The 14579-nt window shown below is 44.9% G+C and overlaps 1 protein-coding gene across 1 annotated transcript in view; it reads left to right on the forward strand.

Moving 5' to 3' along the window:
• Positions 1-7552, forward strand: part of CERS3 (ceramide synthase 3) — a 242590-nt gene extending 235038 nt beyond the window's left edge. Inside the window, exon 10 of the mRNA XM_069222784.1 lies at positions 5010-7552. Coding sequence (XP_069078885.1) covers positions 5010-5135 — 126 coding nt within the window. The 3' untranslated portion in view covers positions 5136-7552. The remainder of the gene's footprint in view (positions 1-5009) is intronic.
• Positions 7553-14579: the final 7027 nt, after the last annotated feature.

Below are 14579 nucleotides of genomic sequence, written 5' to 3' on the forward strand. Positions count from 1 at the left end.
GACCAAGTTGGCACATTTGGGCCATTGTGCCTTCTCAAGAGTTTGAGTGGCGGGAACGGGCAGACTCCCTCTTGGACTTCTACTTCTTTTTTGTCTTACTAGATGACTTCGACCATGACAGCGATCTTCCACAGGAACAACTTCGGGAATGGTACCTTCCCTTAAACTTTGACCAGTCTTGGCCTGGAGTCTTCTGATGTTTGGCGACATACAGCTTCGCCTCACCGACCTATAGATGGCCTTCAGATTCATCAATGTGCAGTTGCTCTGAAGCCTACAATTGTCCGCCCGAAGCCCTAAAGATGAACCTCCCTACCCTGAGCACTAAAAGCTGATCCTAGTGCAACCCCCAAACCTTTTAAATAAATAAAAAAATACCCGACCCCTGCCCTAAACCCTTAAACCATCCCCTGCCCTAAAACTGAACCCCTCCGCCCTGAGCCCTAAAATTAGATCCCAGCGCGACTCCCCCCTGAGCCCCAACCCTCAAAAAAAATACATACCCGCCCTGCGCCCTAAAACTTCCGCAAGCCCTAAAGCCTCCCGCCCCTAAAACCATCCTCTCCACACGACCAGTCAGCTCTCCTGAGGCGCGGCGCAGGTTGTAAAGATGAAACGGAGAGACCCTTCTGTTTCCTCTTTACGACCTGCGATGCTGACAACCTTTACCACACATATGCGCTTACCACCAGTACCACGCACATGTCCTTACTATGCATACCTTCACAACTTCATTTGTAAAGGTGTGCGTGGTAAAGACGTGTTGTAAAAAAAAAAAAAAAAGTGTGGTAAAGGTGCATGCGCTGTAACGCATGCGTGGTTAAGGCTATGCGTGGTTACAGCTACGTTCTAATGGCTGTTTCCCTTAATTTGCTAGACACCCAGGATTCCATGAAAATGTTCCATGCGTGCTCCCTTGCTGGGGGGTGAGGGGGTAACTAAAATCGTATTATCTCTAATTAGCTGTGTCAGTGAAATGCAAAAACCGTCCAACTCTGTCCACGTACTATCGAGTACCTGCTGACTTGGCGACATAATAGCGTTGAGGTCTAGCGTTTCCTAGTATCTCCGTTTCAGGTGTGCCGTGTGTGGGCAGCCGGCTTTATGCACGCCGTGACCCGGATTATTGGCCAGGCTGCGAGCATTGTTAAGCTCGGCGGGGGGGTTTATTCGACACAGACGTGTGCCACTGACTACGGTGGAACGTAAATGCACAGTGAGAGAAATAGCCCTTCATTTACCTTTGAAAAGGCTAAAAGAGTAGGAGGGGCTCAGCGTGATGCTATAGTTCTCTCCTGAATGCACAGGTGAGTAATTCTAGTGATGGGCCTTGCCTACAGCACACAATTCAAACGTAATGACTTCTTGTCGCTCAATAAAAGGCATTAATTGCCACCCAACTCACTAATGCTCACTTTGTCATCCTCAAAGGATGAAAGATTGAGTCGGCACTTAAGGATCCCACATTTATGCAAAATGTTGCATTGTGTGCCTAACCAGCTGAGCTACCTTACCAGCAGTGGAACTGGTGATCTTAGGATTCATAGGTGTGTGGCCTCCAAATTACCCACAGTGCACTAGAAGAGCCACTTTACCCACGTGTCATTTAGCAATTTTGCTAGTATTACAGCCTGGAAGTTGCTGAATATGCACCTCTCTGCAGTAGGACCTTCAATGCACGGACGACGGTTATTGTTAGATGGCCATTATGAAGGGTCAGCACGCTAACTGTTCTCTTGTAGAAAGCTTCAGGCAACTAAAAGGTCACAAATTCATAACTTTTTTAAAGGCCAGCACAGCTTTTCAACCTTTTAAGGCTGGTTGCTGATAAAATGATCACCACTCATTAGGCTACAAACACAATTAATTTCTAGTGTTGATTAAAAGGCAGACTGGAAGCAATGGCGTGTAAAAATAAATGTATGCGCCTATAGCGCGCGTGCGCACACACACACACACATATATATATATATATATTATATATGTATGTATAGAAAAATAGACACATATATATATATATATATATATATATATATATATATATATATATATATATACACACACACACAGTGCTTGAAATGGAAAAATAGAGGCGCAGGTACTCTGTACCGGAGTACCTCCTTATTTCTGAGAAGTGCCGGTACTCTCCAAGTAAAAGTATTGCGTTTTTCTCGAAGTGCAGGTACTCTCCCTTTCATTAACCACATGTCAGAGGAGGGGCCCTAAGTCAGACATACCGTATAGACAACATGACTTAGTAGAGGACTTCTTTCCAGCAAGATGCAGCGTGCTCAGCACAGTAAAAATAGGGGAAAAAACAAACGATGGGAAACATGTTCAGAAGAAACACTCCTGCTTTAAACTGCAAGTAGCCATGGTAAGACGCAGATCTAAATTATACACTTCCTGCTGTGAAGCCTAGAGTTAGTATTATCTGATTACATGCTCAAGATGGAGAGGTATTCAAATATGTTTTGCATTTATCTGTTCAGAGTGGGTTTTGCTGTCTTTTTCACTTATTTGTCTAGGTGAATTTTGTTTGTTCAGATCAGACAGATTTGCTTCCGCTTTCTTAATTTTCCTCTTTCCTGTTCTGTAAATGCCTTCTAGCGCCTCAGAAATTGTCCCCAGCCCATCTCTTATTTCTAAAATCATCTTTAAGTTTCTTTTTATTTCTCTGCTTTTGTATGTGCAGATGAAAATCAATGGGTAGAACTATAGCAAGTAAGTTTGTGTTTCATCTGATGAGGGCTCTCAGTCCTCAAAAAAGTTGACATTTTATATAGAAAAAAGCTGATTTTGAAACTAAAAACTCTGAATTAGACCCAGTACTGGAGGTCGTATGTTTCGCACCTTTCTGAAGGAATTAACTCACAATCCCTGGATGGAACTGTGGAGATACGGGCAAAAATCTGAGATTCCTCCAAAGTCCCCGCACCTCTATCTCGGAACTCCTAATCTGACCCTAAAGTCGAAGTGATCAACCTCCATGAGACATTAGCAAAAGCGTTACTAAAGCAGTGGGAGGTTTTTGCAGTATTTACTACATGCTATGGGAGCTTTGTATTATCGCGTGCAAGTCTGATTCAAAAGCACCAAACAGACTCCTTATATGTAGAGTGTCGACTACTCCAAGAAGTCTTTTAGCTAAGCCTTTGGCGTGTAACTTGCAACCAATAATGATTAACTAAACTGGATAATAAGTTGCTGGCTCTAGCACATCCCTAGGCTCTTTCAGGATCAATACAGTGTTGGCCTTCACCTTGGTTCCTGGCACAGAGGCCCCAACTAGAGGAGTAGTAAAATGATATATCCAAAGGATTTGGCCAGCAGTAGCTGCATTTTTCAAAAACATGTTAGAGAGCAAATCGGATCCTAGTGCTGTCTTGTGGTAGCTGCTTGATCACATTAATATTTTACTGCAGCTCAACTGATTCACTTTATCAATATCTTTCCTCATCGCTGATACTGGGCAGTCTGACACAGTCTACAAATCTCTTTTTCTGGGCTTTTATTGCCAACTCATGTACATAGATCTTTATAGAATTCCTTCAGTGTTTACAGCTTGATTTCTGGTATAGATTACCCCATTTTAATCCCTTAGACCCTACATGGGAGACCTGTTGTTCTGGCCAATATGAGGACTGATTTGTTGGCCCAGTGCAATGTAAATTAGACCTGAGAGAGACAACTTTTTTGGATAGGATATTTTTTGGGTTCTCAAATTAATGTTTCTAACTTCAAAAAGTATCACTGTCTCTAGAAGCAGCATACATTAGCTAACATCCCTTATTGTCATCTTCAATATCTGTTAGCACATTTTCATTTTTTTTCTTCAGCTGCCATAATCGCTATAAAATTGCCTCTAATTGACATTTTCGTGGAATCCTAGTTCATTGCGAAATTATGTATACTAGCTACAGTCTCCTGGAAAAAACAATTCAGAGCATTAAGAATGTATTCAGGATGCAGTAGGTTTGTCAAGAGTGCATTATTCAATCTCCAAGGCCTACATTTTTCATTTTTGAGGGATAGAGCTCCACTCCCAATGTAACATCAGCACCACCTAAAATGCTAATGTGGTCAATTTCTGCTTCCTGTATATCTTGTAATAAATATTGGCATACCAGAAAATAATGTCATTTAAGTTTGACTTGGGTAAAGAGAAAAGGGTAGACTCCTGCCCACAGATTGTACAATCCTCCAAGGATCTTTTTGTAGAATATGGTTATGCATAGTAAAAAAAAAAAAAAAAAAAAATTATAAGCTATAGCAGAGTGGATCTACAAAATTCCTTTAATTATCTATTAATAATTCTCGGGAGTCCTCATTATGACCATAAATCTAGAAGTTTGGGATCTCACCAATACGAGAATCCCCTCTCCTGAGAACCTCCTCGTTAAGTGTCCCTTGTCATAAAGTTTTCCTTTCCTGGAAATGCCACTAGTCTGAATTTCACTCATCTTAAAATGGCCTCTGTCCTTGTGCAACTCATTCTGTAAGGAGTCATGTCTAGCAGAAACGCGTCGGGAATGCCGTCCCTTCTAAGAGGTGATCTTATCACAAGAGCTCTTTTCCCTAAGGTTTTCTTGGTAATATAGGATTTAGGTGACTCCCTCAAAGCATGAAGTTAAGCTGTCAGTACTGTTGATTTAAACATCTTTGTTGACGTTTGCGAGGCTGACATTGCTAGGTTTGATTCGTGTTGCCTGGTGTAAGTTTGTTGGTGCTGATGGCCATTATTTCCATCATCATCATCATCATCAGAGTTTTATTGCTTTGACAGCTGTTGTCTGAGATGCACGGTTTGTCGTTGTAGGGCCCCAAGCCCGGTGATGCAGTTTGTTGTCATGGATACCGTGGCACGATGATGTTTGACTACTGTTCTAGTTTGACTTAAAATGTCTTGGCTTTGTTGCATGTTTTTGGTAAATTATAGGTTTGTAATGTTATTTACTTTTATGCATGTTGGCATATATCTCACCCACTTCATTTTCTTATCTGCTCAGATGTCCGGTGATGATCGAAGCGACAAGGAAGAAGACGATATCTCTGATGACGGAGAGGACCAGTGCCTCAAGAATGGTGCTGGAGCCGGCAAACACCGGGTTCTCAACGGCCAACCTGATCACTAATGCCACGGGGGGAGAGCCCCCTTCTGCAGAGTTTCTTGCACCCCGTGCTCTGAACCAGCGTGTCCAGGCTGCAATCGACACCCGGCTAGCCTGATGCGCTGGTCACGTGCTTTTACTGGACCTGGAGAGAAGCCAAGTTTTAAAATGTTCACATGACTCGACCAAATATGTTTACTGCCCCCTCCCCCAAGTCCTCCCACGAAGCCTCTAAACCGCTGCATGCCATTGTGTTAAATACAAATATATGTATATAAATATCTATATATCCAAAGGAACAGATAGAAATGACCCCGCTGGCAGTTTAAGGTTTTCTGGACCCAAGACACATGAGAGTTGAAGGCGCAAACCCGAAATCCACTTGGCTCCGTCACTGCTCACGGGCGGGCCTGGTAAATTCGCTTTCGCCACTGTTGCTATTAAGCACCCCCTGAATATTCACGGCCAAAGGCAGTGGTGTTTTTCTTTGTGTGGTTGCACCGAAGGGAGATGATTGCTGTACACATTGTGAGCAAGGGAGCGTCCAAGCTGCTCATAGTTAAGAGTGTTTGGTAAACCAACAGCAATTTTTACTACACGCCCCTCGAGAGATGACAGATTTTTTTTGTTGGCGCCTGTGGCTCAGAGTTTTTGAAGAACAAATATCTCACTGATTTTTGGAACCGAAAATCACGTTTGTCCTCTTTTACTCTGGCTGCTCCCAATAGAGACCTCCTTTTTTATCCCCTTTTTGTTTTAAATCGGTTTCTTGTTTGAAATGCGTGTGGTGCAGCAGCTCCTATCTCAAAGGAGAGCGGAGTTGTGGGATGGCTGCTGTTGGATCGCCTCCCTTGTGCCACTCCTGAGTTGTAAACGAGAATGCACTTGGAGACAGGGATTAAAGGACTGGTACCAAAATACCACACATCTAGTTGTAATGATATGTTTTTTTCTTATTTGACTGTGAGGTGAGGGATGCAAATTTGAGCATCAGGGCCGGAAAGGTACACAATACCGGAACATGAGGTATACGTTTTGTTTTTTTAATACCTTTTAGTTCTGACATCAGAAGGAAGGTAACTGCAGGTAAACGCAAATACAATTCCAGAGGTTTGCATTCATGTGTATACTATTTAAGTGTTTGTCATATCACTAGGAGTATTGTACGCTTCCTCGATAGCTCTCACAAAAAGCAGATATTACACTGCAAGTCGTGCGCGTGTGTAGGTGTACATGAAGTATTTGAAAATACAAACCAAACTAAACTCCTTGCTTGAAAGAAGGCCTTTCTTGCTCTGCTTGTGAAACAAAATGGCGGTTTGTGTGGAGATCATGTTTTCTTAGATTGGTATGTTAATTTCATTGAATGAGTTTAAGTCTGTAGAAAATGTCCCTTAGGCAGATCACTGGCAAGTTGAATGCAAATTTGTATTTTTTTCGCAAGACTTATTTTGTTGTCAAAGCAAATTACCATGACCTCTGCAGAAGAGCCGAACTGTGAAAACAGGAATCACCATAGAAACAGGCCTTTTATAATTTCAACTGTACGAATTTAGGCAGAGACCCTGAGGCGCGACCCCTTAGCACTGTAGGGTAAAGAAAACCTTATTTCCTCCAGAGCTCTGTGCACAGCTCACTGCATTTGTCTGGAGTAGTCGATAGGTGGCAGCAGTGCACAGCATTTGCCACGATGTGCCCATAGATGGGAGCTGCACAGAACTTTACCGGTGTCATCTGAAGGCACTGGAATGGCAAGTCTAGGGCCGGTGAAAATTCCTGTTGGTCTAGCCTTGCATAATTTTGGTAAATTAGCGTCTCGTTTCTTACATGAAATTCCACTAATTGCACAGTGTTTGTGGCAAAAACGAAGCTCCAACACCCCAAGCAACCAGAAACTTGAGTGGCTGCTGTTTGTGGTTTCTGCACTATTTTTTAGCGCAAAGCGCATCCTCGCATCCAAAAAGGGCACACGGACGCATTTTTCAGTAAAATATAACGGAACATTATTTTTCAAAAAAATTAACGTAATTACACAAAAGCAAATTGTATGACTTATGCCCACACCGTGTAAAACACCCTACACGTAATCTAATGTACTAGCAGAGCTCGCATCAATGATCACCAGGGTCCCAAAAAGGTTTCCTGATGTTAAGAATTTCAAAGTAAAGTATATGTTAAATGTAAACATGGCAATTAATTCCCTCCCCATTGGATGGAGATTTCTTTCCTAAGTCTAGCTTTGTGTACAGGAGGGGGGGATCATGTCAAACCCAAGCGAAAAAGATCCTTTCTGGAATATATGTATTTATACTGCACAGGCGTCCACGCACACAGATGCACACAAAGAACTTGTGATCCAAATGAGTATGTGATAAAGTGCCTTAATTGTGAAACTATGCAATGAACTGCAACCCGTGTAATAAATCTGTTTTATTACTTTTGTGGGCGTTAATATTTCAGTTTGTCAACAGCATGCAAGTTTACATGACGCCAAACTGTCCTAACAGTATGAATCTTGAAGTTCAAAACTTCTGCATCGGTAAGACCATGGAATTCTTTCTGACTGTTGTCCTGTGACATTGGGGCTGCCTTACCGAAGTGGCATTATAGTGTATGTCTTGAACTTACTATAAAGCATTGCACAATGAAATGTGGCAAGTGACCCCCCCCCCCAACCCAGGATCCGGTTTCAGCTTCTGACATTGGTAGACAGATACAGGCTCAAAAGTACATCAATAGTTTCCTTAAGGTGGTTTCCAAAAAAATGTTAAGTAGCTGGAAAGGATTTTTTTGTAAATCAAAACAAACAAGAAATCGTGTAATGATGGTGCTTATTTCGAACTAACCTTCTTTCAGTATTTAGTAGTTGGCTTTTAGGACATCATAGTTTTTATGTCGCGCCTATTAGACGGTGCATGCACTGCCTGCTAAGAGGCAGATTGTGGCTTACCAGAAACATAGAGGGGCTTGGAGCACCCCATTGCCTACCTTTGCTTTCCTTGTCACTCAATTGTTTGCTTCTTCTTTGTGTCCCAGCTTGTCAATCTTGTGTCCATCCCTTCCATGGGGCATCTCCTCTTTACAGTCTCTCTAACTCACAGCATTGCTGCTTCCTCCACTTCGTTTTCAAGCACTACCATTTTCTCTTGTGTTATGCTCTCCCGTATAGTAAATTTGTTTTCGGGCTGCCACCCTTGTGTGTGTGTCTCCCCCCCCCTACACTCTATTTCCCGGTTGATTTGACTTGCCCTCCCCCTCTTGTGCTCACCTGTGTGCTTCTCTCCATTGATTCAACCCACCCTTACCCACTTAGTTGCTTTCCTCCAACTCTTGAGTTGCTTTTCCACACCTAACTAATTGTACTCTCGCCTGCCCATAACAACACTGGATGTTCCACACTACTGTATCACACATGGAGGTGGCCCTCTTGCTTTTCATTTCACCTAGTGGTAGCCGCCTCCCTTTAAATAGCTGTCTTTGTATCCACTTTTGTTTCACTTCACAGTATTGTACCCACTTCCTGCTGACTGCACGGTTCTTATTCCAAATTCCCCTCTTTGACATTTGTAACTACCTCCTTTCGAGTACACCAAGTTCCGATTTACCTCTTTTCAGATCTCTTGGCATTCACTGCTGTGTAACATACCTGGATGCTCCCACTTACCTTTGGTCATGGCTAGTTTAGCCCACTGATGGAATCACATTCCATTGGTCACCCTTGAAAATAGCTACTTCCCATCAATTGTGCCATTGTTTTACCCATTTCTCTCCCTTTTAGCACCTGGGTGCAGAGAGAGCTGGCGTATCTCACATTTCTTTTATCAAACCCATCGCATCACCATTCACTTTGGTCTCATTTATTTATGCCCGTTTAATTACACATAGTAACAACCATGTTGTCCCCAGGTGCATTTTTGAAACTAGAATCATGTGGACAATTGTGCTTGCAGCATTTGCTGGCTTTAGAGAGGAAACTGAACCATCACAGAAAAAGGAGGTGCTGAGAACCCAGATTAGTTGTGGAACAGTTTGGAGCTCCCTAAAACAGTGCATGCACCCACTTTGTAACCCGGTTAGCATTCGGCTACCTATTGTGGCTTCTATCTAAACTGCCAAAATGCCTCACTTGTGATATGAAGTGAGTACTCCTCACTTTGGGAGCTTTGGTCAGATCTCCAGCTCATTTCACACAATGTTAAACAATGTGGCAAATATTATCAGCCCTGTCAACAAACTACTGATTAGAAGGAATTGGCTCTTTTCCATTTTGAACTCAAATGCCAGTTCTTCCATAATATACCCCCCTACGTTACACTATAAAGCTGCTCTTATGTTCACATCTCTTGCTCATTGTGCTGTATATGCGCATTGCCTTGTAAATTTATTTGGTAAGAGCCACACAAATAAAGAAAGCTTGAACTCAAGTTGGGTTGTGCCTGAAATTTTCTAGTGGTACCTAAAATTACTTCTGCTTGGTCAGCTATGAACCTAAAATCCAGTTGCCTGGATGGGGCAACGCTCAAAATCCCTAAAGACTGATTGGTCCCTACTGGGAAGTGCAATGCGTCACTCGTATTCGGAATGCAACAGACCTTTTTATGTGATACCCGAATAATTTCTGCTTGGTTCAGTAAGCCTGGAATCACTGCTACCTAGTTGGCAATGCCTTGAATTTCTTCCAGCTGGATGGTATGCTGAAAATCCCTGCTTCTTGTATGTGCATAGCAAGAATCCCTGCTGCATAGTCCAAACATTTCTCCTACCTGCTTGGGTATTTCGAGAATCACTGCTGTCTGATTGTTGCACCAAGAATCCCAACTGACGGTAGGGGAGCGTTGAGAGCAAGAGCTGAGCTCCAGTTGGGCCCAAAAGCATCCTGAGAAAATCCTGATCCCCCGATCCCTATCGATCCCGCAAGCACAGCTCCTCATGACCGCTACTGATGCCCTAACCTGAGGGAGAGCCTTACTGAACTGTGAAAGGGCCCCATGGTGATTGCTGGTGGTAGTCGCTGCAGGGCAGCCCGCAAAGAGGAACTATGGAAGAATCGCAAGAAGATGGTGGCCCACCTGTTGGAGACTGAGTTTTTGGAGTGGGGTACCGCCCGGCTGGGCAACGCAACCACACGCCGTATGTTAACCGGGCCTGCTCACGTCGGTTAGGCGCGGTTTCCCCGAGAGCCGCTGTGCGGAGGACCACCCAGCTGGGCGATGCGACTCCACAAGGCCTGCTTCGTCGAAGACGTCATCAAACCGGACTAAGCCGCAGCTCCCTTAACTCGGGGATCCGGTGTCCAGTGGCTGACTTTTAAACTGTGGCAACCTTTTCACTGCCCTGTTTGCCGAGGCACAAACGGAAGGCACCATGCAGAGTGTTAAACACGCACGAGCGTGATTGTGGAGCGAAACAAATTCTTCCCCTGGGGGCCCGCACTTGCATTCCCTGGAAAGGAGTCCACGTTGAGGACACCCGAGCAGCGTCGCAACTCTATCCAGGAACTGTTGTGGAGGGAGGACCTAATCCCTTGCTCCCGTGCCTGTTTTTTCCCGTTTCCATTGTGCCCCACGTGGAGGACCGCCCCTCCCGGGTGACGCGGCTCCTCTAGGGGAAGTTTTTTCCTCCTTCCTGCATCAACGGCAGGAAGGCGGTTTGGAAGCGGGGCCAGCGTCTCCCAAATGACTTATTAAAGGCACAGGGGCCTACTCTGATGATCACTGGCTTCTTAAAGGGACAGGAGTACTAGGGCATGCTGGAGGCTTCCCAATTATTTCATAATTGTGCTCATACCGCAATTTTTATACTGTATTTCTAGTCACCGTTTTTTGGTACAGTTCAAGCAAAAACTAAATTACAGTGCATGGTATGGAGGATACAGAAATGAGTGAGCAACAGGATGATTTAAAAATAATGTTGGCACAGATGAGGGCAGAGGCACTAAAGCGTGGCAAGGATTGGCTTCGCACAAACATGGAAGAAAGCGCTTCAGAAGAGGCTTTGCAGACACCTGGACAAAGTATTGAACCAATGGAGGAGGTAGGGGGGCCAAGCACATACAGAGATCCCATGGAGAAACCGTGAAAACGCCAGAAAACAGAGGGGAACCCAGCAAGGAGGGCGACAAAGAAGGCTAAGGGCACAAACCTGTCAATCACAACACCAGCAACAGTGGATGCACTCGGGAGTAGCAGCCTGTTGAAATCGGCGGAGGGTGAGCATATAAGTACAATAATCAAAGAGTGCTTGAAGTCTTTTGCACCAATGTTATTTAATGGCAGTGGTGCAGGTCAGAGCCAATAACGCGCTGGGGGTGGGGGGAAGCAGGCAAACCTCAATAGGAGTGGAGGCCCAAGAATAGAGAATGCCAGGGGTGAACAGGCAGCCGCAAGGGACCCCACGGCAGTCTGGGGGCAAGGGGGAAAAGAAAAGGATCCTTTTAGGGTAGCAGGTCAATGCCCTGAAGTATACGCCAGACCCTCCTTAGGCCCCCCTACAGCAAAGTCAGCAGGTATGGCAAATGCAATCCTGCTAGCAGTAAAAGAAAGAATCTGGCAGAAAGAATTCATAGACATTTTCTCCCTCCTTGAAATTCAGCTAGAAGGTTTGGACCTCACTTGTGTGATTAAAAAAAACAATGAAAGACGAGAGAGGAAGGGAGTTAGGAAAGAGAGGAATTTCGATAATTGGTTGGATGCATTCAGGATCATGGCTTGTGTCATAGTTGAGAAATTCCCCCGTTGCGCAGAAGACTTATGGTTATATGAATCCAAAATCCATGAGGCACACCAGCAATTCCCAGGTGATGCATGGCCAGAATATAAGCGTTTTAGGTTAAAAATGCAGGCCCACCCAGAGATGGAGTGGAATGAGGAGTATGTGTCTTGCTACATACATAAGATGTTGGTAGCCAAAGAGGTCAAATCCTGGGGGGGGGGAACACACAATATAAAGGAAAGCACAAAAAGTTCAAAACCTTTCACAGATGCAAGCCCTGACACGGTGGTAAGAGTCATGGGGACAAGGGATCACAGGCATTCTGCTGGAAATTTGAAACTGACTTGTGCACTTGGGGACAGGGTTGTAAGTTCAGGCACAGTTGTTCATCATGCAGAGGGGACCACCCAGTGGCAATGTGTAGGAAAAGCAAATACCGTTCGGACAAAAAAGAAACATTGAGGCAAGCCTGTCACACGGGTGGCAGCTGGAGGTTGGGGAACTTTTCCATTGGCAAAATCCCCAATCAACACACCTATGCTTAGAAGGTTAGCCAACGAGTATCATAAAAAAAAAAAAGCAGAGCTATTAGTAAAATGATTTGAGGAAGGTTTCAAGATTCCATTTAGGGGCCAGATAGAGGGAATGACAGCAGGATTTTAAAATCGGCGAAAGAACACCCAGAAGTGGTTCAACTAAAAATAGAAAAAGAGTTCAGGCTGGGGCGCATAGAAGGTCCTCTGCCTCACCCCCTTCCCAGAAACTTAAAAATGTCCCCACTAGGCATGGTGCCAAAGAAAGATCCATGCACAGGTGAATGCGCCAGTTTACCAGAGTCTTTCCAGAACTTGTAAAAATAAATGGGCATTCCACTGGCAAAAGAAAAGCCGGTCGGTCCAGCAACAAAAATGGTATTTCTGGGCATTGAGCTAGACTCAGTCGTTGGAACGCTCAGGATTCCAGAGAACAAGGTGTCAGATCTAAGGGAGGAGATCAGGTCATTATGGGGGAAACAGAAAGCAACCCTAGGGAAACTGCAAAGAATGATTGGAAAACTGAACTTCGCAACCAGGGTCATCCCCGTGGGAAGAGTGTTTGCTAGGCGGCTCAGCAAGTTGACATCAGGTCTGCGCGAAAAGCACCACCACGTCAGGCTAGGTGACGGGGCAAAAAGCAACTTGGGATTCCTTCCTAGCACAATTTTAATGGTTTGCTCATCTGGAGAGAGGGTTAGATATCAGCCAATGACATAGCACTATTCACAAATTCCGCAGGCAGCAGTGGTTTCGGGGCATTGTTAGGCAAGGAATGGTGCGCAAGCAAATGGCCAGACAGGTTGCACAAGCTAGGACTCACCACGAACATAACATTTCTAGAGCTCTTACCCATAGTAGTAGCGCTGACAACGTGGAAAGATAGGCTGCAGAGTATGAAATTAACAATGTGGTCAGACAACATGGGAGTGGTCCTAGCCATAAACAAGGTTTCAGCATCATGCCCAGATAAACTGATGCTTTTGAGGCGACTGGTCACCCTCCAACTCGAGAGGAACCTGGACGTCTGGGCAAGACATGCCCAGGGCATAAAAAGATCACAGGCAGATGCTCTCTCTCACTCCCAGATGGACAGATTCAGGAAGCTAACCCTGGAGGCGAGGCGAGTGATGACTCCTTTTCCAAAAGACCTCTGGGAGCTGGCAGAGCGGATTTGTCCATATTAGTTCACAATGCGCTTAAACTAGAGACACATAAGAGGTACACCAAATACGCCAGATCACTGATGAGCATAGGGGGTTTAAAGTCACTTAGGGACCCAGAGGCTACCACACCAGCAGTAGAACGCTTCATTGAATGGGCCTACCAACAAGGGGAAGACGAAGTCCTTGGCACAGGCCCCCCTGGCAGCGGTGGCCCATTTTTCAAGGATTCAGACGGGCCCACACCCCACAGCCTCACATTACATTAAAACTGCCATGAAGGGATGGAGGCGCCTAGAGAAGCTCAGATGGGACGACAGACACCCCATACATTTAAAAAAGCTGACATTGTTATTAGGCGCTCTGGAACCAGTGGCAGACAACCCTTATGAGTTACAACTATTCAGAGCAGCTTTCTCTACAACTTTTTGCATTAGTGAGTTAGTAGCAACTGCCAAGAGAAAGGGAAGGGGCATTTACCTCCAGGTTGAAGATTGCAGACTGGAGACAGACAGGGTGCAGCTTCTGCTCAGGTGTTTCAAAAACAAATCGGCAAGGCAGGGGTACTTGGAGTAAGCTCATCTGTATAAAACCGTCACAGAACTGCCCGGTCTGCAGACTAAAAGAATATCTGAAAATACGCCCTGGCTCTCTGGGCCCCTTATTGATGCACAGTAACGGGGAGTGGTTGAGCAAATATCAGTTCCTGGCAGTCATGCACAAAGTATTATGGCAGGGAGGCATGGCACCAACAGCATTTGGATCGCACTCATTTCGCACAGGCGCAGCCACCACAGCAGCGGATTTTGGGTTAGAAGAGAACGCCACCAAGGCAGAGTGGGTAGGTGGCGCTCACAGGCATACAAAGGTTATGTACGCCCACATTTAATATAAACCGATCATGGCCCCCTCCTGTTCCCCTGACGAAAGTTGTCTCTGATTACATTGACAGATGCACTACCCAGAGCAGTATGGGTATTGGGGCACCTCTTTGTTCATAAATTGCAAACATGGTGGAACCATAACGCCAGGAAGGTAAGGAGAGGCATGTCGGCAACTCT

The sequence above is a fragment of the Pleurodeles waltl genome, chromosome 3_1 (genome assembly GCF_031143425.1).
Source record: "Pleurodeles waltl isolate 20211129_DDA chromosome 3_1, aPleWal1.hap1.20221129, whole genome shotgun sequence".
Classification (NCBI taxonomy): domain Eukaryota; kingdom Metazoa; phylum Chordata; class Amphibia; order Caudata; family Salamandridae; genus Pleurodeles; species Pleurodeles waltl.